Genomic DNA, 23,842 nt, shown 5'->3' with positions numbered 1-23,842 from the left:
CTCAAACAAAGTGCTTGGAGGGGTATTGGTGCAAGAGGGACACCTTGTGGCCTTTGAAAGTAAAAAATTGGATGTTGCTGAGAAGGATTATTTGGTCCATGAGAAGGAAATGACAGTGGTGGTACATTGCCTTCTCACTTGGAGCGTTTATCTGTTGGGGACTAGATTTTTAGTTCTTACTAATAATGTGGCCAATACATTCTTCAAAACTCAGAAACAGTTGTCTCCAAGGCAGGCCTGTTTGAAGAATGTGACTTTGAGTGGCGATACAAACCTGGATGACATAACTAGTCGTTGATGCCTTAAGCTGGAAAGATAGTTGAATATGTGGTTGCTATTTCCAACATTGAAACACAGTTGCTGGAAAGGATCAGGGATAGTGCTGCAATTGATTCAGAGTATCAACGGTTGGTGCAACAAGTAAAAGATGGTATTGTTTGTCGGTATTGGCTTGAAGATGGTCTTCTCCATGGCAAAGGAGACGGACTATATGTCCCTAGTGTTGGGGGACTGAGATTGGAACTTCTTAGAGAGACACATAATCCGCTATGGGCTGGTCATCTAGGACAACAACGCATGATGGCACTCTTGTCTCGTTCGTATGTGTTGAAATTTATGTAATATTGATTGTTATTGATTACAAGATTGTTGTATTACAAGATTAATACATTACAATTCCTATACAATCTATATATAGAAGAAAATGTGGTAGTAGGTGTAGTGGAGGTGATAGTGGGTTAGGTGAAGTGGAGTGTGTGGTGAAGTGGAGGTAGGTGAAGTGGAGTGTGTAGTGGAGTAGGTGAAGGTAAAGATGGGAAATTCTAACAGCCCCCCGCAAACTCAAGGAGGAGAGAAACTAACCAACTTGAGTTTGGAGAGAGTAACAAAACAAGAAAATACATAAAAATAAAAAAGGATAGGAGACACTGTATGGTCGTGTCAGACCGTTGGTGAAGACACTGTATGGGGTGTCATAACGTTGTAGAGGACACTGTATGGTGGTGTCAGACCGATGTAGAAGACAGTTTATGGGGTCATGTCGGACCGTTGTAGAAGACAGTTTATGGGGTCATGTCGGACCATTGTAGAAGACAGTTTATGGGGTCATGTCGGACCGTTGTAGAAGACAATGTTGTGACAGTTTACGGAGTCTTGCTGGACCCTTGTAGAAACTAACCGGAATCAATGTCGGGACAGTTTACAGAGTCTTGTCGGACCCTTGTAGAAACTAACCGGAATCTATGTCGGGACAGTTTACAGAGTCTTGTCGGACCCATAAAGGAGCTAACCGGAATCAATGTCGGGACAGTTTACAGAGTCTTGTCGGACCCTTAAAAAGTCGCATCCTCAAAAGGTGTGCCTAATTTTGTCAAAAGGCGTGCCATCAAAAGGCGTGTCCACTTTATCAAAAGATGTGCCATGAAAAGGCGTGCCAGTTTGTCGGGCGTCAAGAGGCGCGCGATGCGCGTGGCTGCCTTGGCTATATAACCAAGACGAAGGCAGAGGCTGTGCAAACCAGTTTGAAACCTCTGAATTTTGGCAGTCTGAAATACTCTGTAAACCCTGCTCGGAAACACTTAGCAACCCAAAACATGGCCTCTTCTTCCCGTCCAGCTACCCAGAACCTGCTCACTCTTTTTCCAGAACTGAACGAGCCCACAAGAGAAATAACTGGTGCGGTGGCCAGTGAACCTCAACCAAACACCTCTGGTTGTGCTCCATTGAACTTTCCGATGCGGTCGGTGGAGCAAAAAATGTCGGTGCAAACTGATATTGAGGCTAATCAGTATACTCTGAAGTCATGCGTGGAAACCATGACGGCGGTCACAAATTTGTCGAACCGGCTGCAGAGTAGGACAAATGAGGTGCAGCATTTAAATTCCCAACTGGCTCTGCTCCAACGCATGTATAAGGATGCGCGAGCAGAGATAAGCGTGGTAAGGGCAGAAAACAAGGAGCTGAAGCGGAAGGCCACCGTGATGTTCCGATTTGGAGGGCCACCATATGCTGCAGTGGAGGAGCAGGGAGTAGTGATCGTGCCCAGTGGAATGGGAAACACGGAGGCAACACCGGCAAGGGCCGCCCAGGACGGAGTCAAGAAGAAAAGACCGGCGGCAGAGTAGAGAAGAAAAAGCCCACCTGTGAATGTGGTTGTTTGTTTGTTTGTTTGTTTGTTTGTTTTTTTTTTTTTTTTTTTTATATTTTATTTTGGTGTGTAAAACGGTGATCGGAGTTGATCCCGGAGATGAATAAAAGATGGGTGTGCTGCAAATATGGAAATTGTGGGTTGTGTGTGTGTTTTTATTATTATTAGTATTATTTTTTATTTTTATTTTTATTTTTATTTATTTATTTATTTTTTTTTTTATTTTTTTTTGTTTACGTGTTCCCCTTCTTGACAAAACAAAAACAATAAAATAAAAGAAAATATATATATATATCTATATATATATATATATATCTATCACCTCGAGCCCACCGATTCCATCACCTCTGTTTTTTTTTTTTCCACACTTTATTTTATTTTATTTCATTTGTCACACACACTGATACACACACCCAGCATAATCATCACTCCCACTAAAATCACATCCTTCACATACCCACTATTTTTCAAACCCATCTTTTACACTGCCCCATATATATATATATATAAAAATAAAATAAAAGAAAGGTGAGTGGGGGTGGTGTGTAAAGCGTGAATGGAATGATGAAAGTTTTTTTTATTTTTTTTATTTTTATTTTATTTTATTTTTTCTTTTATTTATTGTAAAGTGGGTCACATGAGGACTCCTGAGTGAGGTAATGCCTTTTCCTTGACCTCGTCAACAACTCCGGGTTGTCCCTCTTGGCAGCCGCAACTCTCAGTGATGCGAGCGGTGGAGAGCTCGAAGGCGAAGGGCTTGTTGAGGACGTCCTCGGCGCCCTTGACGGGGAGGCAGGTGGCGACGAAGATGACGCCGCGGGGGAGGGAGGCGCGTGTGACGGAGAAGTCCTTGAACCAGAGGAGCGTGCCTTGTTGGAGGACGAACCAGCGGCGACGCCAGGTAGGGGGCGAACCTACGACTTTCTGATTCGAAATCTGTTGGGCTTTGCCTGCGCAGGTTCGAATCCTGCTGTCGACGCCAGGTCTTGATGTAGTCGCCTTGTTTGGTGAGCCAACCGGTGCGCTCAGGGTTGGACCAGTAGTCGATTCCTTGAGTCGATTCCTGGAGTTTGTTTCCATATTTGTCTTGACATCGGCAACAGTGTGTTGAGGGTTCACTTCGGTTTCGAAGTGAGTGCCTTTGAACGTCTGGACGAAGATTTTCATGTTTGAATTTGTGGGTAAGAAAATCGAGTGTCTGAATCCGATCTCTTGGTGGCCGATTGGCAAGAGAAAGCCAACACAAAGTGAGAAAGAGAGTGACCGAAAAAACCAGAAACAGACCAAGGAGAGGAAGGAGAAGAAGGGTTCATGTGAAACCCATTGTTGGGAATGATGATTCTTGGCGAAGATTGGAGAAATGAGTTGGGACTTTCGTCTGAGGTTGCAGAAGCTTGTGCAACTGGTGGATGTTGTAGCTGCCATGAATTGTTAAGAGAGAGAGAGAGAGAGAGAGAGAGAGAGAGAGGTTGAGTTGGTTGAGATCCGGCGGGCGGTCAAGGCAAGGTCGCCGCCCGCCGGAAGGCGAAGAACATCAAGATCTTTAACCTTGCTCTGATACCATGTTGAAATTTATGTAATATTGATTGTTATTGATTACAAGATTGTTGTATTACAAGATTAATACATTACAATTCCTATACAATCTATATATAGAAGAAAATGTGGTAGTAGGTGTAGTGGAGGTGATAGTGGGTTAGGTGAAGTGGAGTGTGTGGTGAAGTGGAGGTAGGTGAAGTGGAGTGTGTAGTGGAGTAGGTGAAGGTAAAGATGGGAAATTCTAACAGTATGTTTGGCCAAAAATGGAAGATGATGTGGAGACCTATGTCAAGACTTACATGGTGTGCCAATTGGACAAGACAGAAAGGAAGAAGGCAGTTGGGTTGTTGCAACCATTGCCGGTCCCTGAGAAGCCTTGGATTTAAGAGTCCATGGACTTCATCTCTAGGTTCCCTAAAATCAATGGGATGCGTTCCATCATGGTAGTTGTTGACCCTTTTTCTAAGTATGCTGTATTCATTCCTGCTCCTCATGCTTGTCTCATTGATGTTGCTGCTAATTTATTCTACAAGTATGTTGTAAAATACTTTGGCTTGCCTAAGGACATAATAGTGATAGGGATACTCGGTTTTCGGAAAGGTTTTGGACTATGCTCTTTAATTGGTCGGGTTCAGAATTAAAGTTCTCCACAGCAAATCACCCTCAGACGGATGGCCAGACCGAGAGGATGACTAGGTTACTTGAGGAGTATCTCTGACATTACGTGACTGCAAGTCAAAAGAATTAGGTCGAATTATTGGATAGTGCACAGTTTTGTTACAATTTGCATAGATCATCTGCAATCGGGATGAGTCCGTTTGAGTTGGCCAGGGGGCCGCAGCCCCTAACTCCTCGTGAAGTGGCTAAAACAGGCTCTAGTGGTAGATATCCAGCAGCATACTGCTTTGCAAGGGCTAAACAACAGTTGCTTGAGGAAGCACAAGATAGTTTAGCTAAAACAAGCAAAAGAATGAAGAAGTTCGTTGACAAAGGGAGAAGACCCTTAAAGTTCAAAGTAGGAGACAAAGTGCTACTGAAGCTTACTCCTCAAATTTGGAAGAAGGTAAGCAGTAAGGTAGTGCATCCTGGCCTAATTTCGAAATATGATGGGCCCTTTGAAATCTTAAAAAGTGTGGGAAATGTTGCATACAGGCTGGTGTTGCCTGATCAGTTGAAAATCCACCCAACTTTTCGTGTCAGTTTTTTGAAACCTTTTCATGAGGATCAGACTAACCTAACAAGGACGCAAACTCGGAGGGCATCTCCAGTGATCAGAAAGTAGTTCGACAAAGAGGTAGAATGGATTCTTGATCACAAGACCGAGGGGCAGAGTAAAAAGAATCAAAGGACCCATTACTTAGTGAAGTGGAAGGGTTCCCCAGAATCTGATGCAAGTTGGAAAAAAGATGTAACATTATGGCAATTTGAAAAACAAGTTCAAGAGTACTTGAAGACTCTACCAATGAGGATGTTGGCTTCTTCTGGTGGAGGTGGTCTGTTAGCACTTTGATATTTGGGAGCTGGTGGCTTGACACTTGGTGGCACCTTGCACCTATGTTAGGCTTGGACTGCGGCATGAGAGAGGCATGCCAAAACAAGAAGGTGGGTAATCAGTTGTGTCGTTCGGCAGCAGTAGTTAACCCTTGGCCAAAGTATAGACAGCATGGCACGTACAAGGCATTAGTATGACCTTAATGCTACGTTGCAGAATACTTAGGGGTTTAACAAAATCAGACGGCTTGACTTTTCTAAACAGCAAGGCATGGTGCACAACTTGGCTGGTTAGCAAGGCAGTTAGTCTTGAGCAAGGTCAACAGATGGCACTCAGGGCTCTATTTGGTTGGTGGCTTGAGAAATGCGACTTGTCTACGGCAAGACAAAGGCTTCCTAAAATATGGGGGCGGTTGGGGCCGGTTATGCACAGAACCAGAAATGCTGGCAAGGAATAAGGAAGGCTGAAATAAAGGAGTAGCTGGTGACAGTTATTTCTGTAGGCTTGTTTTAAATTTGTGGTAACCCCTTGGCAGTTGGGGGTGTCAACTGCCATGCCAGGTGGCATGTGTCTCTTATGTTTTGTAGCTTGTTTGAATTTCAAATGTTCTGATTGTAGCCTATATATAGGCATGACCATGCAAACTCGAATTCATCAAGTGTTTGAGAGTTTGGCATTTGGCCTTCCTTTGTAATTGTTGGTGCAATAATAAAGGGTTGGGTTGTTCCCGTAATTGCTGTGTCGCTTATCTTGTATGCTTGATGAAATTTAATTTGTGTGCGTGAGTTCTATACATTGGCTAAGACTAAGTGTTGGGACTTAGTGCCATTGCAGGAAAATTTTATTGTTTGAAAATTAGCCCCGTGACACATGCCATAGTGGCTGCCAAATTATAGCAAAGCCAAAGCTTATGCCAAAACTACCACATCACCATCCCCAGCTGCAATTTGACCTTCCCTCAATCTGTCCTAACAAAAACCTTCAAATAAGAAGAAAAATTTCAACAAAAATCATAAAAAAAATATTTTGGGCAACAAGAAGAACAACAAAGAAGAAGAAGAACAACAAAAAAAATACCTTGAGTGATGTGGTGAGATCACTAGTTGAACTCCGATCCTAAAAGCTTGGATCTTGTGAACTCTGATTGGATCGTGTGAACTCCGATCATGAGAAAATAACACTAATGGCAAGTTCAGAACCCAAATCGTGATCTTCGAGAGATAGAGTTAGGTTTGAAAACCAATTCAGGATATTTGAAATCCATCTAATGAGATCATGAGAGCAAAGATCCTCTTGAAACCAATATTTTGTTGGATCTTGTACAATAGCAAAACGTGCTTGGAGCACTCCAAATGCCTGTTCGACATCCTTGTGACGTGCCTTTTTCATTCTCGCAAATAGTTGTCTCTTCATTCCTTGAGGTTGAGATATTGTTCAAATGATGGTTTCTCATTGCGGAAAGATCGCATCAGCAAGATAATATCCCGAGTTGTATTGGTGATTGTTGATGGTATAATTAGCAGGAGGGGCACGTCCTTCAGCTAGTTGAGAAAATAGATGAGACATGTTAAGAACATTAATATCATTACGAGACCTAGGCATGCCAAAAAAAAAACATGCCAAATACATAAGTCATAGGAGGCCACTGCCTCAAGTACAATTGATGGTTTATTTACATGCCCGGTGAAAGAACCATGCAATGCAGTTGGACATTTCTCCCAACGCCAACACATACAATCCAAGCTCCCTAACATTTTAGGAAATTCCTTAAATGTTATATCTGCCTCTTGTAATAATCCACAAGTCATAGGAGGTCACTCCCTAACATTTCTCCTAATGCCAGTTCATACTCTCCCTCTTGTAATAATCTGGATATATATCTACCTCATTTGGCGATCTTAAATATACTTCTTCGTAAATGGCGATGAAGAAATTCTTCATGGATCAAATTGTAGTGCTTTCACCAATTCTCATGTACTCATCCATAACATTGGCAGGCATGCCGTATGGAAGAATCCGAAGTGCTATATTTGTCTCCTGCATACCAGATAATCTAGCCACACCGACGACACACGGCGACAACATCATTTTTTTGGATAAAGTAGTCATCATATTGTTGGATGTCATTTAAGATACTAACATATATTGACCGATTCATTAGAAAATGCTTTCTGGCCAAGTAGATAGCAACCTCTGCAAAGTAATCTTTATGTATTTGATTGTTGCCTCCGACCTTGTCACGATCGATGTTGTTGGCCACTTATAGAACCAAGATTTTTGGTTTGATGGTTTGATTGTTATGCTTGTCTTCTTTGAAACGCCATTGATAACATTTGCATCATCATTGAATCTTCACTTTAAATTCTCTATTAAAAGTTTCTTTGCAATTGTTCATTGTAGTAGTATACATGAATATGTGAAAGTATAGAAGATGTGAATATTGTCTTCTAATTTGTAGAGAACAATGTTGAATGGTAGATGACCCCACGTGGTTAGGAATAGTGCACAAGAATAGAAATAGTGGGTATGGTAGGTCTTCAAGAATGGTGAGTTAAATGGAGGGAATTGTATGTGAATGATGGTGTGGTCTTGCATCCAACTAAAAGAATCACATTTTGAATATTTTTCAATTTTTTTTTTAAAGATGGGTGAAATAGAAGAAACTTTTTTTTAATCAATATTTTATTTATTTATTTTTACTTTTTTGGGTTCATCTTAGTCTTGTAGAATGTAAAAGTGTAAAGTTTTTTGAAATTTTTTTTAAAAAAAAAAACCAAAGATGAAAAAAAGTCAACAAAAAAAACTACTAAAAAAACCAAACCCAAACACCACCTACAAAACAGAGGGAAAGTTGGTTGGCATTGTGGCAAAATGACATGTGACCATTGTGACAACATCGCTAAAATTTAGCTTTTTGATATTGTAGCTAGCCAAATTATGGCATTGGCAATGCTAAAATAGCATGAACCATTGGGCATACTATACTTATTGCTTAATGTTTGCCATTTTGGCAATGCCAAAGCTATACTTTGGATGTAAGCATTTCCAATGGTGTGCCAAATTCTTGAGCCAAAGCCATTTTGGCTATACCATCACAAAAAAACCTCCTCCAATGGTGTGCCAAACCTTGAGCCAAAATTAGGCAAAACCCTAATCTTGGGCCAAATTTGGCACCACAAGATTTGGCTTTCCCAAATTTGCCATATCAACAAAAGCAATTATGATCACTAGATAATGGTTGATTGCCACGTGTATTGTGAGTGACCGAAAGTAGGTTATTTTAACACAGCAAATCGTGGCAGTTTGATTTCCATGGTGGTCAAATCCCATGATTGACACAATCCTTAGGAAATAGGGTATATAATACCTATGCATATATATATATATATATATTAATTACATATTATATATACGCATGTGTATTTAATGTCAATTGCAGGAGGAGCAACCACTACTCCATCCAACAACTATAATTTAAATCCTTCAAAGACACCTATTTTGGAGGAAGACACTTTGACCAGAGAGGGAAAGTAGCAAGGAAATCACCTAGGTGAAAATCTATGTGATTTGACCATAAAGGGAAAGTGGCTCAGATTAGAAGAAGGTTGCAGTCAGCCAAAGAGGAAGGGATTTGAATTAGGTGATTTCCTTGCCTCTCTGGTTAAAGTTTCTTCCTCCAAGGAAATCACCTAGGTGAAAATCTATGTGATTTGACCAGAGAGGGAAAGTGGCTCAAATCAGAAGAAGGTTGCAGTCAGCCAAAGAGGAAGGGATTTGAATTAGGTGATTTCCTTCCCTCTCTGGTCAAAGTGTCTTTCTCCAAAATAAGTGCCGCTGGAGGATTTGAATTATAGCTGTTGGATGAAGGAGTAATGGCTGTTGGCCTGATGATTGCCACGTGGCCTTTTTTTGCAATTGACATTAAATACACATGCAGATATATAAAATGTAATATATATAGATATGCATAGGTATTATTGCCTATTTCTTAGGGATTGTGTCAATCATGGGATTTGACCATCCACGATTACCCCTATCACCATAATCAAGGAAATCAAACTGCCACCATTTGTTGTGCTAAAATAACCCACTTTCGGTTACCCACAAGATACGTGGAAGTCAACCATGCAGTTGTCAAATCTTGTACAAACACTTTCCCTCTTTTTTAACCCACCATTTTTTATACCTACCATTTTCTCATTTTCTAACTACTATTCTCAACCACCATCTTCATCTAGTATTCACCATTCTTCTCTATAAATAAGAAGATTTTCACTTGCTCTTATACTATTGCAATGAACAATTAAAAAAAAAATTTTTTAGTGGAAATTTTAATGATTCTTCATCCGATGAAATATGAAATGATGATGCAAATGTTATCATGAGAGTTTCATAGAAGGCAAACACAGTGATCAAACTGACAAACTAAATATGGTTCTTCAAGTGGTTGATGATACATTAATCATGATAGAATTTTTGACACTGATAAAATGTGTAAGGATTATGAGGTTCTAGATAAATGAAGTTATCAACAGGGGACTGGGTGGTTGAATTGGTAGTTGGTGTGGAGTTTTGACTTATTTGTGATTGTGGAGCAATCTTGCCACATAATAGTATCTTGCAAGATTGGCCAACAATGATCAAAATGACATGTTTCTTCTCATCCTATATATACATGCAATTTGCTTGGAAGAATTTGTGTGAGTAAAATGTTGGAAAAATATTAATTTGATAATTATAATTAGAGAATTAAAGTGTTAGATTTTCGACTTGCGTTGAACACCCACAAATTTTGTTGCAACACTTTATGATTGCACCCTAAGAAGATTGGATAGAATAGAAACTTGTGACCTTGACTGATCGTTCGTAGTGGCAATATAATTTTAAAATATTCTCCCCTAAAGTGAGAATGTGATTCTGAGTTGCTAACAATTGGGCCTTAAATCTTCATTGGTGGTGAATGATTTCCCTTTCTTTGTTTTTGCCTATGAGGATTTCATAATTTTTGTGTGACAAGAAATGGAAAGTTGTATATTGGAGAAGATGTTGAGAGATTGCAATATGGTTTTATCAATTTAGTGTAATATGTATTATTATAGTGGTTGAAATTTATCTGTTGGAATTTTACTATTGAAGAGAATATATATGTTGGATATTCATAGTTTTGAGTGAATGAATCTATTTGTTGGGTGATGTGTTAGTCATTGGATCAAATAAGCAAAGAAAAACATCTGTCTTTGTCTCAAACACTCTCAACTACATCTTTTCTTTCATACGATCCATTCACATCCAAACCCTTTGATCTCAAATGCACATTCTTCCTCTCACCCAAACCTTATATTTCTCTACCTGGTCACTATGGTCTCTCTCTCAACCCCAACCTACCAAACCCTAGTTTTTCTATTTCCCAAACCCATTGGTTTAATGAGATCATGATCTGGGTTTCATAGATACGATTGAATCTCTTGGTTGAATTTCTCACATTCGGAGCTCTCTCAACCAGAGGTGAGACATTCGAATTTAAAGGTTTGGAAAACGGAGGTCAACTGGAGTTGCGACAATCGAAGTTCAATCGGTGTGACAATTGAAGCTCTTAGTTATCTCTCTAAAGGTTTGGCTAAATTTAAAACTTACTATTTTTTGCTATTGGTTTCTTCTTAAATGTTGGTTTTTTGTTGATTTATTTATTTATTTATATTCTTTATTTTTTGGAAAATGGGTCAACTTTGCTCAAAGTTTTTGAAAATGGAAAATTTTGGTAAAATCTATGTTGGGGTTTTTTTTTAGGAAAGGTGAATGGATGGATGGTGAGAATACTGTTGGGGATGATGATGTGATAGATTTGGTAATGCCAAAGCTTGTGCCAAATTTGGCAACCACTAAATATGGCAGGTTGGGGAAAAAATTGGTCTCAAGTGGCTGCCAAACGTTGGCAATGCCAAAGCTGTCACATCACCTTTCCCAACTGTATTCTCGCCATCCCTTCACATTTTTTGACAAAACCCCACAAACAGAAAGTTCACTATTTTTAGGAAATTTGAGGAAATTTCAAGCATTTTTTGAAAAAAAAAAAAAAAAATCAACAAAACAACATTCAACAACAAATCAATAAATCAATATCTAGAGAAAATGCGTAGTTTAGATCTTACTAGACCTTGAGAGAGAGAACTGTGAGCTCCATTTGTTGCACCTTAGGTTGAACTCCGATCATGAGAAATCTGACCAAGAGAGCTTCGATCATCTTCTCCAAAATCTAGATTTGTGTTTTGAAACCCATATCGTGATCTCATAAAACTGAATCGTGATTTTTTATTTGAAGATCATGATCTCCGATATCCATATTTGGGTTTGAGATAGAGAACTCTGAGTTTGGGAAAAAGAGAAATTAGGGTTTGGCAAGTTAGGATGAGAGAGAGAGAGAGAGAGAGAGAGAGAGAGAGAGAGAGAGAGAGAGAAACATTGGGTTTGGGTGAGACAAAGAAAACAGAGGGAGGAATTAGTTTGTGTGTGGAACGACTTTCGGTGAGAGGGAGAGCAATTAGTGTTTGAACAATGAAGAGAGTGAAACAATCGTGTGTACGTGAGATGAGGGAGGGATGGGGTGAAATATAAGTTTTGTGTTTGAGTCTATTTATTTAATCCAACGGCTAACACATCATTTAGTGAATAGATCCATTCAAAGTTAAGATAATCTAATGGATTCATTTTCTTCGACAGTAAAATTGTAATGGATATATTCTGTGAAGCATGGACGCGGACATGGATACAGACACGAACACGGGACATGGCAATTTCTAAAAAATGGGGACACGGACACGGACACGGCAGGGGAAACGACATTTTTTTTTTCAATTATAAATATTTTTATTTTAATATACGTTAATTATTTTATTTATTTATTTCCTTTTTTAAATAATATGTTTTTGATAATTTTTTATTTTATTTTATTTTATATACATGTTTTTTTTATTAATATGTATAAGTAGTATATATTATGTTATATATACTTATAAAATAATATGATTTTATTAATATTATCTTATATATACTTATATATATATGTATATATATATATATATAAGTGATAAGAAAGAAAGCAGGGACAGAGACGGCAAGAGGGAGAGAGACAGACACGAGCGAGAGAGAAGACGACGCGAGCGAGACATGGTTCAATGGTTTGATGTGAGCGAGACGAGATCGATGGTTCGATCGATGGTTTGAGTCAACTGGATGTTCAACGACGACGACTGGAGTCAAAGGTTTGTCTCCTCACTCTCTTCCTTCACACTCTCTCTCTGTCTCTCTCTCCTCGCCGTGTCCAGATCTGGACAGGCATGTCCCCTGCGTGTTCCATACAAAAAAAATAATTAAATTAAAGGGACATGCCAGATGGCGTGTCCCGTACGTGTCCCCGGCATGTCTCCGTGTCCGACACTGCCACGGCTCCGATTTTGCCATGTCCATGCTTCATAGGATATATTTCAATGAATTCATTTTCTTCAACAGTAAATTTCCAATGGATTGATTTGAACGACTATAAATATACATACAACACTCACTCGATAAAATCATATTATACTCCAGCAAAACTTCTCGAATGTATAGCTTCTTTCCATTTCTTTAGATAGAAATTATGGAAGCCTCACAAGCAAAGTAATCTATACATATTTGATTGTTGCCGAAGATTCTACCCCGAGTGATGTGTCCTCCACTTGTAGAACCAACATGTTTAGTTTGTTGGTTTGATTGTTGCACTTTTCTAGAGGGAATGGTAGGTATAAAGAATGGTGGGGAAAACAAGGGGGAAGAGTTGTGCCAAAATGACATTTGAACCACTAGAACAACATTGCTATAATTTGGGATTTGGATATTGTAGTTTGCCAAATTACGGCTTTGGCATTGCCAAATGGCAACCACCACTGGAGTTGCTCTCCAATGGTCAGTTAAAACAGCTGCTGGTGGTGTGCTATAATGGCTACCTGTTAGCACCTTAGGACTTGGACACTTAGGTTGGCCTGCGGTGGCACCTTGCACCTATGTCAACCGTCCAAGTCAGGCATGAGGGAGGCATGCCTAAGTCAAGGTAACAATGTGGCAGTGGCAATGCCACAAGACTCAAAGACAAGTGGTGCTTCATGTGGGCAAATGTGAGGCTATACTTAGTCCGAATGCTGCTGGCAGCATGGACTTGTTGGGTCAGACAGATCAGTGGGCTTGACACTTAATGGCAGACCAAGACTCACAAATTCGCTGGTCAAACTTAGTAGGGTTAAAGACTGACATGGATGGCAGTTCATGGCAGTTATGCTGTCATGATGCAAGGCTGACAGACAAGGCAGTTATTGGCGGTTATGCTTGCAAGAAGCCATGACAAAGAGTGCTAGAATTAAGGGACTGGTCCAAGACAGTTCCAGGCGATTACCAGCAGTTATATTCTGTAGCAGCTTTTGTTGGTTTGAATTTACCCTAGCAGTTGGGGGTGTCAACTGCTCATAATTGATTTGTAAATGCCTATAAAATGTTCAGGCATAGAGAGTTTTAGACAGATTGTGTTATCTGTACGAATGCTCTTGTATCCTTCTATTATCTGGTGGTAATAAAGGTTGGGAATGGTTTGTGTAATGTGTTCGTGCCTGTTTGCTTATTTACAAACCTCATAGTGAGTAATTCGTGCATGTTTGGCTGAGATTAAGTGCTGTAATTTAGTGCCATTGCAGGCTGAAGATTTAAGACAAAAATTGACCCAACACTACCCAAGGTTTGGCGATGCTATAATTTACCACAATTGATTTCATACCCAGAACACTACACGCATATGACAATTAAAACTGAGATTTACTAACAAATTTAACAAGAATGAGACAAGTTTTCATGAACAAATTAATGATGCAAAACAACAAATTTCACATAAAGCTCACATAGATTACGCAAGAAATATAAAAAAATTTACACTAAACTAACATAAAGAAGAAATATATATAATATATATATATATATAAAAGCAATAAATTAAGAAAAATCATGAAATCACCGACTTGTGTTTGTGATGAAGGGTGGATAAGTGAGAGAGAATTGCCATTGAGAGAGGAGATTGAAAGGGTTGACAATGAGTGTCAATGAGAGGAGAGGGTCGTGAGAGAGTGGAGTTGCCAACATTGAATGGATTGACGATGAAAGATGCCACTGAGAGGGTTGCGGGTGGTGAGAGAGAGGGTCACCAAGAGGATTGACAATTGTTGCTGCTGAATGTTGAGGTGAGAGAGAGATCAACCATCACCATTTTCACCAACGGGTGTGAGAGATTAGGGACTAGGGATGATGGAACAAATGTTGAGAGAGATGAGAGATTGACGAGTGAGCAGGGTGAGAGAAAAAGGAGATTTGCCTTTGTCCAGGGATTACACTTTTCAAGAGATCAACCTTTTAGCCACAATAGTTGAATTTTTTCACCCTATAATGCCAATTATTTTTTTTTCTCTAATTGTGATTTTGATTTTCTTTTCCCAAAGGATAAGTCTAATGACACAAATTAAACCACTGCATAAAGCACTCTCTACTCGCAAGGGGAGTGATTTATATTTATCAAAACAAAAAAATAAAAATAAGGGGAGTGATTTATGCAGTAATTTAGTTGGTGCCATTTTTGTTTCTCAAATTATTAGTTGTAAACAAATATGATCATTCTAACATTATTGCAGAATGGTAGTGAAAGAATGGTGGTTGTGAAAATAGGGTAACATTGCCAAAATTTGGCCTAGTGTGGTTGTGAAAATAGGTTAACATTGCTATCATTTACCCTAGTAGAGTAACATTGCCAAAATTTGGCATTTCGATGCTGATGCATACCAAATTATAGTTTTGGCATTGCTAAAATGACAATAACCAGTGGAGATGCTATAATAGCATCCAAATGGTAAATTTAAGTGATGTAGCTTTACTGATGCAAATGCCATTTTGGAACAACCATTGTTTCTTATTTTTTCAACTATCATTCTTTAATTACCATTTCTGTCTTTGCTTTTGGTTGAAAATCTTCTATAATTCTGTAATTGAACATATGGATTTATTTTTGGAGCACAGGCTATAAATCAACTTTTTTGGGAGCTTAGGCCATAGGACTTATAGGCCAACTAGTGGTTGGCACATGTGATGCGTGTGCAATTCAAGTATGTAAAAATAAAAATAAAAATAAATGCTAAATAAATTAATATCATAATATGTGTGGGGTTCAAGTTGTAAGAACTTTTTTTCCCAGGACTAAGGTCTTGGTTTCAAGCCTTGTGCACTTTACTATCTAAACTTTTTTTTTTTAAATAGAGAAATATATGCCACGTGGCATGAGGATAAACAAAGTCTTCAGGACACCACAAGACATGTTCACTTTGTATAATAGTATAGATAAGTCCAAGGACTTTATTAGGTCAGAAAGGACAATATCGTTCCAAAAGACCAGAATACCCTCTAATAGTAATCGTATGGTCGTAATCATCTTTGATCACGTTGAAGACGAAGTTGCCTCTACTATATCTACGACTTGTCTCCTTCATCTCATCTCTTTTTTCTAATCTTAGCAACCGTACTTAAAGAGACTTTCTATCAATAGAATGAATGCATACTCATTGATATCAATTGAATACATACTCTATTCATGTATATATATATATATAACTCTGATGTGCCAATTAACTGAGAGGGATTGGTTAACATTAAGAAATTGAAGTGAGAGACTTCTTACCCTTTCTCTCTCTTGGTCCACTCCTTGCCGCGATAAGTCTGTGATAAAGTCTCTCTCTCTCTCTCTCTCTCTCTCTCTCTCTCTCTCCATACATATATAGTTAAATCTGTATATATATATATCGTCTTCAACGTTCCAAGTTGAAAATTCTACAAGTTTGCAAGAGATGGTTCCAAAATCAAGTTGTAGAACTTCGATGATTGCTATATTTTGAACCTTGTTTGCTGTATTTCGATGATTGTTTGGATTGAAGCTTTTGATTGAGTCGTACAAGAGATGTGTATTTTGTTTGTTTCTTTGGATGAAAGAATGAATAATTGTTAAAGGCTTTTTCCAGTGAGATTGAAGATTGAACAATGTGTATTTCGTTTGTTATGATTGTTTTTTATTGAATCTATTGAATAATGGTGTTTTTGTTTGTTGTTAGATTAACTTTACTTTGGTTTGCTCTAGTAATATGTGGCTAATGTTTTGTTTATTGGTGCTCTGTTTAAAGGTGACAGTAAAATTTTGCTCTGGTTTGCTATGGCAATATGTAATATGTCTTTTGTTTGCTAATACTCTGTTTTAAATTAATAGTAATATTTTACTCTGTTAACATCATCATTTCATTATTTTAACAAATCTTTTATTCGATATTTGTACTTGTGGTGGTAAGAGTTATAGTGACTATGGTGTTTAGTGATGATGATGGTATGTTACTATTTAAATGCTAAAATTTCACATTAAAATTTATTGTAAATCAAAGTAAATTTTTATTGTGAAACAGAGTATAATTTATTGACGACATTAGTTTTGACAATAAAATTTTTACTACTACTACTACTACTACTACTACTACTATTATTATTATTTAAGAATTTTATGACTAACATTGATTTTGTTTGTTAGATCTCAATAAGAGGATTCTAAAAATACTAATTTTATTAAAAACAGACATTTAGATCAAAAGTTATATCATTTTAAAGTTTGAAATATGAAATTAGTTACAAAGGATATGTTGGTAATAGTTGTGTGTGTTGGCCTTTTTAAGAGGAAATGTTTGTGCTTGTCTTTAATGCATGAAAATTTTGTTATCAGGGAGTTTTGACCAAATTTCCGTATTTTTAATTCAAAATCACATTTAATGTGTTCAAAATAGTTGTTGGTGAGTTTTATTTAGTTTATAAATGTGATCCAATATATATACTAATTTTTATATTAGTTTTAAGTCGTTGTAGAGATTTTTTCTTTTGTTACATGTATTTAATTTTCTTTTTACTTATAGATAACTTTCCACTTGTTAAGTAAAAAAATTATGAAGTATATTTAAATATTAAAAGGAATAGTCTCATAAATGTAAGTTCATAATAAAAACAGTCAACATTCTAATGTAAGAATACATAGCATGATATCAAAGCTTTGTTTAAATTTAACCTAAAACCAGATAGATATAAATTAACAATCAATGAATAAAGTGAGAAACTAATGAAAGCTTATTGATAAAAAAAGTAATGAAAAGTTGAAAAAGAGAAGAAAAGAAAGAAAAGTAAGCTCCTTTAACCTTGATAGCAACTCAAATTTTGTAGCACTTGAAGATTGGACACTCAAAGCATGTAGATCTAAGATTTTCACATAGATTGTGTTTGTGTGTGCGCGCGCGCGCGTGTGCATGTCTGGTGATTTGAACAACTAGAAAAAATGGCACCACATACAAATTTTTGTAGAAAATAGAAGTGTAATGGTTGGGACGGTTGCATAATGGCATTGCAATGATTGTTATAGCCTTTATGTAGCAGTGGTAGCCATTATGACTCTGAATTTCTATCACACCGCTATAGCGGTTGTAACGTGTGGCGGTGACTATCGAAATGTTATGCACGGTTGTGGCCGATTTTTAAAACCATGGGTGAAACACAATCTTTTCTTCTTCTTTCTTCTCCCCCTCCTCCTTTAATTAACTTGTGCTTTGAAGTCTTAAACTTTTTGATGTAAATCTGAGTAACCTTTATTCTACTCTTGAATCTTGAAAAGCTTATTTAACAAACCTACTTCCCTTTTTGATTGATCAAACCTAATACTCAAAAACACCTAAAAAAACCCTACACTGAGGTTAGTTCCCATTTGATGGGGGTGTAGGAGGGGAAGATTGGGTGTAGACCTAACCTTTGGCATAATTTGCACAAAATGGTTGCCCTCAAAGGTTGACATGATGAGTTTTAACCACTGAACCAATGGCCCCCTATTTAAAACAACACCCAGTTTGGTCCCCATTATATGGGAGTCTGGGAGGGGTAGTTCATATCCCTAGAACAGGCCCTAAATATTGGCTTTCCGCATTCAGTTAAGTCCTATGCCAGTATCCCTTTTACGCATACTTACTAACAGTTGGGACTTCCAAAATTTTGCCTATTTCCGCTAAAACTGATTAAAATCAGCTGCTAAAACCCTTTTTACCGCTGCCCTATATCAAAAATTGTTGCCACAACTTCTAGTAGTGTTCTTCGCAATTGTCCTACGTCACTACCTTAATACTATTTTCATTGGTTGGTCTGTCTGTCTGTCTCTCTCATAAGTTAAATTTATTAAAAGATGAGGTGATGGAGGTGGTGCAACATGCACCAAGGAAGAACATCAATTGGGAATTGTTTTCCTGAAATAGTGACTCATGAATTGTAAGATTCACTTTAATTAACATAATATATAATTTTATATATGCATATACATAAAAATATGTGCAGTGTGATATAACTAAATTGTATATATGTATATACAAATAAAATCACATATATCAATACAATTAGTTGATTTCTTTTTTTATTTTGCAAAAATGATGCTGTCATGCATTATGCAAACAAAACTAAATCATAGTGAATCGTAATGAATCGCAATGAAACATAGTGAATATGTAATAATTTATGTATTATTGATTGATGTTTATTACAATGATTCATGATTCCTATATATAGAAGAGGGTGAGTGTGTAGTAGGTAAGGAGTAGGTGAAGTGGAGGTGGTAGTGGTGTAGTGGGTTAGGTTTAGTGGAGTAGGTGAGGTGGTAGTGGTGTAGTGGGTTAGGTTTAGTGGAGTAGGTTTAAGTGGGTGAAGGTTTAGTGGAGTAGGTGAGGTGGTAGTGGTGTAGTGGGTTAGGTTTAGTGGAGTAGGTTTAAGTGGGTGAAGTAGGTGGAGAGTAGGTGGATTTTAACAGCCCCCCGCAAACTCAAGGGGGATAGGAACTAACCAACTTGAGTTTGGAGAGAGTAACAAAACAAGAAAATACATAAAAATAAAAGAGGATAAGAGACACTGTATGGTCGTGTCAGACCATTGGTGAAGACACTGGATGGTGGTGTCATAACGTTGTAGAGGACACTGTATGGGGGTGTCAGAACCATGTAGAGGACACTGTATGGTGGTGTCATAACGGTGTAGAGGACACTGGATGGCGGTGTCAGACCGATGTAGAAGACAGTTTATGGGGTCATGTCGGACCGTTGTAGCAGACAATGTTGTGACAGTTGTGGTGACAGTTTACGGAGTCTTGCTGGACCCTTGTAGAAACTAACCGGAATCAATGTCGGGACAGTTTACAGAGTCTTGTCGGACCCTTGTAGAAACTAACCGGAATCAATGTCGGGACAGTTTACAGAGTCTTGTCGGACCCATAAAGGAGCTAACCGGAATCAATGTCGGGACAGTTTACAGAGTCTTGTCGGACCCATAAATGAGCTAACCGGAATCAATGTCGGGACAGTTTACAGAGTCTTGTCGGACCCATAAAGGAGCTAACCGGTATCAAATGTCGGGACAGTTTATAGAGTCTTGTCGGACCCATAAAAAGTTGCACCCTCAAAAGGAGTGCCCAATTTTGTCAAAAGGCGTGCCATCAAAAGGCGTGCCCAATTCATCAAAAGGCGTGCCATCAAAAGGCGTGTCCACTTTGTCAAAAGATGTGCCATGAAAAGGCGTGCCAGTTTGTCGGGCGGCAAGAGGCGCGCGATACGCGTGGCTGCCTCGGCTATTTAACCAAGACGAAGGCTGAGGCTGAGGCATACCATTCTGAAACCTCTGAAACCAACCCTTCGCTGAAAAAACTCTGCCTCTGCGGAGAGAGAAACTGTGGAACACTTTGTTGCCATTCTGTCACCAACCCTTCCGAACATTACCAGTTGGAAATTGCTATTTCGCTGAAACACTTAGCAACCCAAAAACATGGCCTCTTCTTCCCGTCCAGCTACCCAGAACCTGCTCACGCTCTTTCCAGAACTGAACGAGCCCACAAGAGAAATAACTGGTGCGGTGGCCAGTGAACCTCAACCAAACACCTCTGGTTTTGCTCCATTGAACTTTCCGATGCGGTCGGTGGAGCAAAAAATGGCGGTGCAAACTGATATTGAGGCTAATCAGTATACTCTGAAGTCATGCGTGGAAACCATGACGGCGGTCACAAATTTGTCGAACCGGCTGCAGAGTAGGACAAATGAGGTGCAGCATTTAAATTCCCAGCTGGCTCTGCTCCAACGCATGTATAAGGATGCGCGAGCAGAGATCAGTGTGCTAAAGGCAGAAAATAAGGAACTGAAGCGGAAGGCCACCGTGATGTTCCGATTTGGAGGTCCGCCATATGCTGCAGTGGAGGAGTATGGGGGAGTGAACGTGCTCGGTGGACAAGGAAACACGGAGACCGGACTGGCACGGGACACCCAAGATAAAAGTAAGAAGAAGAGACCTGCAGTTGAGTAGAGAAGAAAAATCCCACTGTGGGTGTGGTAGTTTTGTTTTTGTTTGTGTGGGTTTTCTTTTTTTTTTTTTTTTTTTTTTGATGTAAAAGTGTGATCGGGGTTGATCCCCTGATATGAATAAAATGACAAGGTTGTGGAATGTTGTTGGTGTTATTTTGTGGTGTTGTTTAATAAGAAAAATAAAATAAAAGAAAATAATGGATAAAGAAAATAGAGAAAAATATTTGTGGATGGAATAAATTAAGAGAAAGGAGAGATATGATTAAAGTGGGTTTGAAAGTGGGAAAAGATGAGAGAGAGGGAGATAGAGTGGGTGCATGATGATGATGTTGGGTCCATGGAGAGAGAGAGAGAGAGGGATGTCCAAGAAGCTTGTGCTTTTGATAGTTACACATTACCCAAGCTGTATGTGAAGATGCATGTTACTGTGTTACACTTCTGCAGGCTTGGTATTCTTTGTGGGGCACTTGCAACACGTGACATTGAAAATTGTATTCGAAAATGATGACATCTCCAACATGAAACGTCTTGGAAGCAGCCCAGGCCTTGTAATCAATATTCCCAATGATGGTTCAACCAGCGGAGTCCCCAACCTTGTACACTGCTGCCATTGAAACCTTCAAGCCAGCAAACATGGCTACCAACAACAGAGCCACAGCTCTACACCCCACACCCAAATCCATGGCTAAGAGAGAGAGAGCAAATCGGGAAAAAAAAACAGCAGTGACGAGCAGAAAAGCAGCGCCAGAAACGCCAACGACGACGACGAGTAAGAGTACAACCACGGATATGTGAGAGGCAAGGTGAACGGCGATAGAGGCTAGACGATGATGCGGGTGCCGCCGCCGACATAGCGGAGGAGGGGTGTAAGAAAATGTTGAAGAAGTCAAGGTATGTGTAGAAAATAAGCGGAATAGGTTGAGGTCCGGCGGGCGGCCAAGGCAAGGTTGCCGCCCGCCGGTGAAGCGAGAAATACTAAGGTCTTAACCTTGCTTTGATACCATGTAATAATTTATGTATTATTGATTGATGTTTATTACAATGATTCATGATTCCTATATATAGAAGAGGGTGAGTGTGTAGTAGGTAAGGAGTAGGTGAAGTGGAGGTGGTAGTGGTGTAGTGGGTTAGGTTTAGTGGAGTAGGTGAGGTGGTAGTGGTGTAGTGGGTTAGGTTTAGTGGAGTAGGTTTAAGTGGGTGAAGGTTTAGTGGAGTAGGTGAGGTGGTAGTGGTGTAGTGGGTTAGGTTTAGTGGAGTAGGTTTAAGTGGGTGAAGTAGGTGGAGAGTAGGTGGATTTTAACAGAATAACAATTGAATCGTAAGATACTCTCAATTCAAGATTCAAATGCACAAATCTAATCGTTTTGCTTGAAATTCATATTGAATCGTTAATCGTAAGATTCTAACAACCATAATTACGAGGACATAGAGAAAGAGGAGAATTTTCATCCAATTCTTTTATAGTTTATTTGCCTTTTATACCATTTCCTGGTTTGGTCATTATGGTACAATTATTGCCTTTCTGATGGTTGGGATGGGATGGGATGGTCTTGTGGTCGTAACTTGCTGGGATTTTTCATGCTCTTCTATGTCTATTTTTCTCTTGATCTCTGTCCTGGATTTGTCATTTAGGTGTAGTACCATAGTTTGTTGGACTTGTTGTTTCATATGTTTTATACTGTGAATTTGTATTCGTTTATGATAGCCCGCATCGCCTTTGAATAGAAGTTTCGGCATCAATTTTGGAAAACTGACTTGGCATTGAGTATTATCTAGAAAGTTGACATTTGTTGGATTGGTTATCAGGATCAGACCTTGTCTTCTGCTTCCAGAGCATGTTTGTGGTACTGCTGTTGATGGTTTTATCTCTATTTGTTTTTTTTTTTTTTGGCAGCACTTGTTTCGAGACAATATGTGGATATGACGCGGACGAGAATTGAGGGGCTTCTTGCAGCTTTCATCAAGTTAGTTGAAGCAGGAAAACAACATACATATGTTGAGGCTGAAAGTGTGCGTTTTGTTTACCAGCCAATCGAGTCTTTATATTTACTGCTTATAACAAACAGACAGAGCAACATTCTTGAAGATCTGGAGACACTGAGGGTGCTTTCCAAACTAGTATCCTCTCTAACAATATACAGCTGTTATTTGTGTTATTGAACTAACCGTTTTGTCGATACATATGTCCATTTTTTTTTATAGTGAATAGAGGTATCTTTTTGTGACCAGTCACGCCTCGTGTGCTTCTGAAGTTATATCATTGCATCTTCGTGCGAACCTTCCTAATCACCTTGCAATTATTCTTAGCGGTGATGGTTATCAAGATATTGATCAGTCATAGGCATAGTCGATTGGGTTGATTCCTTAACCATGTGTAGGTACCTGAATATTCTGTTTCTCTGGATGAAGATGGCATTTGCAAGACAGCCTTTGATCTGATTTTTGCATTCGATGAAGTCATGTCCCTTGGGCACAAGGAAAATGTAACTGTTGCGCAGGTTAAACAGTACTGCGAGATGGAGAGTCATGAGGAGAGATTGCATAAATTGGTCATGCAGAACAAGATCGATGAGACTAAAGATGTCATGAAGCGTAAAGCTAGTGAGATTGATAAAACCAGGGTAATTGCTGGGTGCCCAGGCATTTGTGTGCAAGTGCCCCTCCTCTCATTATTTTTGTTTGTTTTTTTGTTAAGCTATGTTCTAACTTGTTAAAAACATGCATAAATGCTTTGCAGATTGAAAAGAACAGAAGTGAAAAAGGAGGGTTCATGTCTTTACAGTCGATGGGGTCTAGTAGAATTGAGAGTGGTTTTGGTAGTGATATGAGCATTTCTAGTAGTGGAACTGGTTTTGGAAATGGTTCTGGGTATGGATTAAGCACTGATGTGGAGTCATTTTCTAGCAAGCCGAAAGGTTTGTCCCTGTTCATCTTGGTGAATTTAGAAATATGCGATCTTGATCCAAGTTTGTTGATGCGATTATTATTATTATTATTATTATTATTATTGTTATTATGTTTTGAATAGCAACAAAAAGGAATTTATTACTCAAGAAATGATAGAACAAAGTGAGGACAAGAAATCGTCCTACAAGGAAAAAGAAAAAAAAAAAAACAAAGAAAACTACTAACATGTCAAAGAAGCAAAACTAAGACCGACAAACAGCTCCCCAATCCTTGGAGATTAAAAATAGTAGGACCCCTTTAAAT

The 23,842-nt window shown here is 38.8% G+C and overlaps 1 protein-coding gene across 4 annotated transcripts in view; it reads left to right on the top strand.

Moving 5' to 3' along the window:
• LOC145790606 (coatomer subunit delta-like) overlaps positions 1-23,842 on the top strand; it is a 36,898-nt gene that overhangs the window by 6,389 nt on the left and 6,667 nt on the right. For 2 of the 4 annotated variants that reach the window (XM_082868766.1, XM_082868765.1), the window contains exons 4-7: positions 11,895-12,436; positions 22,527-22,750; positions 23,011-23,253; positions 23,370-23,547. In XM_082868766.1, the coding sequence (XP_082724892.1) occupies positions 22,553-22,750; positions 23,011-23,253; positions 23,370-23,547 (619 nt within the window). In that variant the 5' untranslated portion in view covers positions 11,895-12,436; positions 22,527-22,552. The remainder of the gene's footprint in view (positions 1-11,894; positions 12,437-22,526; positions 22,751-23,010; positions 23,254-23,369; positions 23,548-23,842) is intronic. The other 2 variants (XM_082868764.1, XM_082868763.1) reach the window with 1 other exon arrangement.

Source organism: Camellia sinensis, chromosome 5 (genome assembly GCF_055761805.1).
Source record: "Camellia sinensis isolate YWXY chromosome 5, ASM5576180v1, whole genome shotgun sequence".
NCBI lineage: Eukaryota > Viridiplantae > Streptophyta > Magnoliopsida > Ericales > Theaceae > Camellia > Camellia sinensis.
Note: the sequence above shows the minus strand (reverse complement) of the source record. Positions and strands in the feature narration are given on the sequence as shown.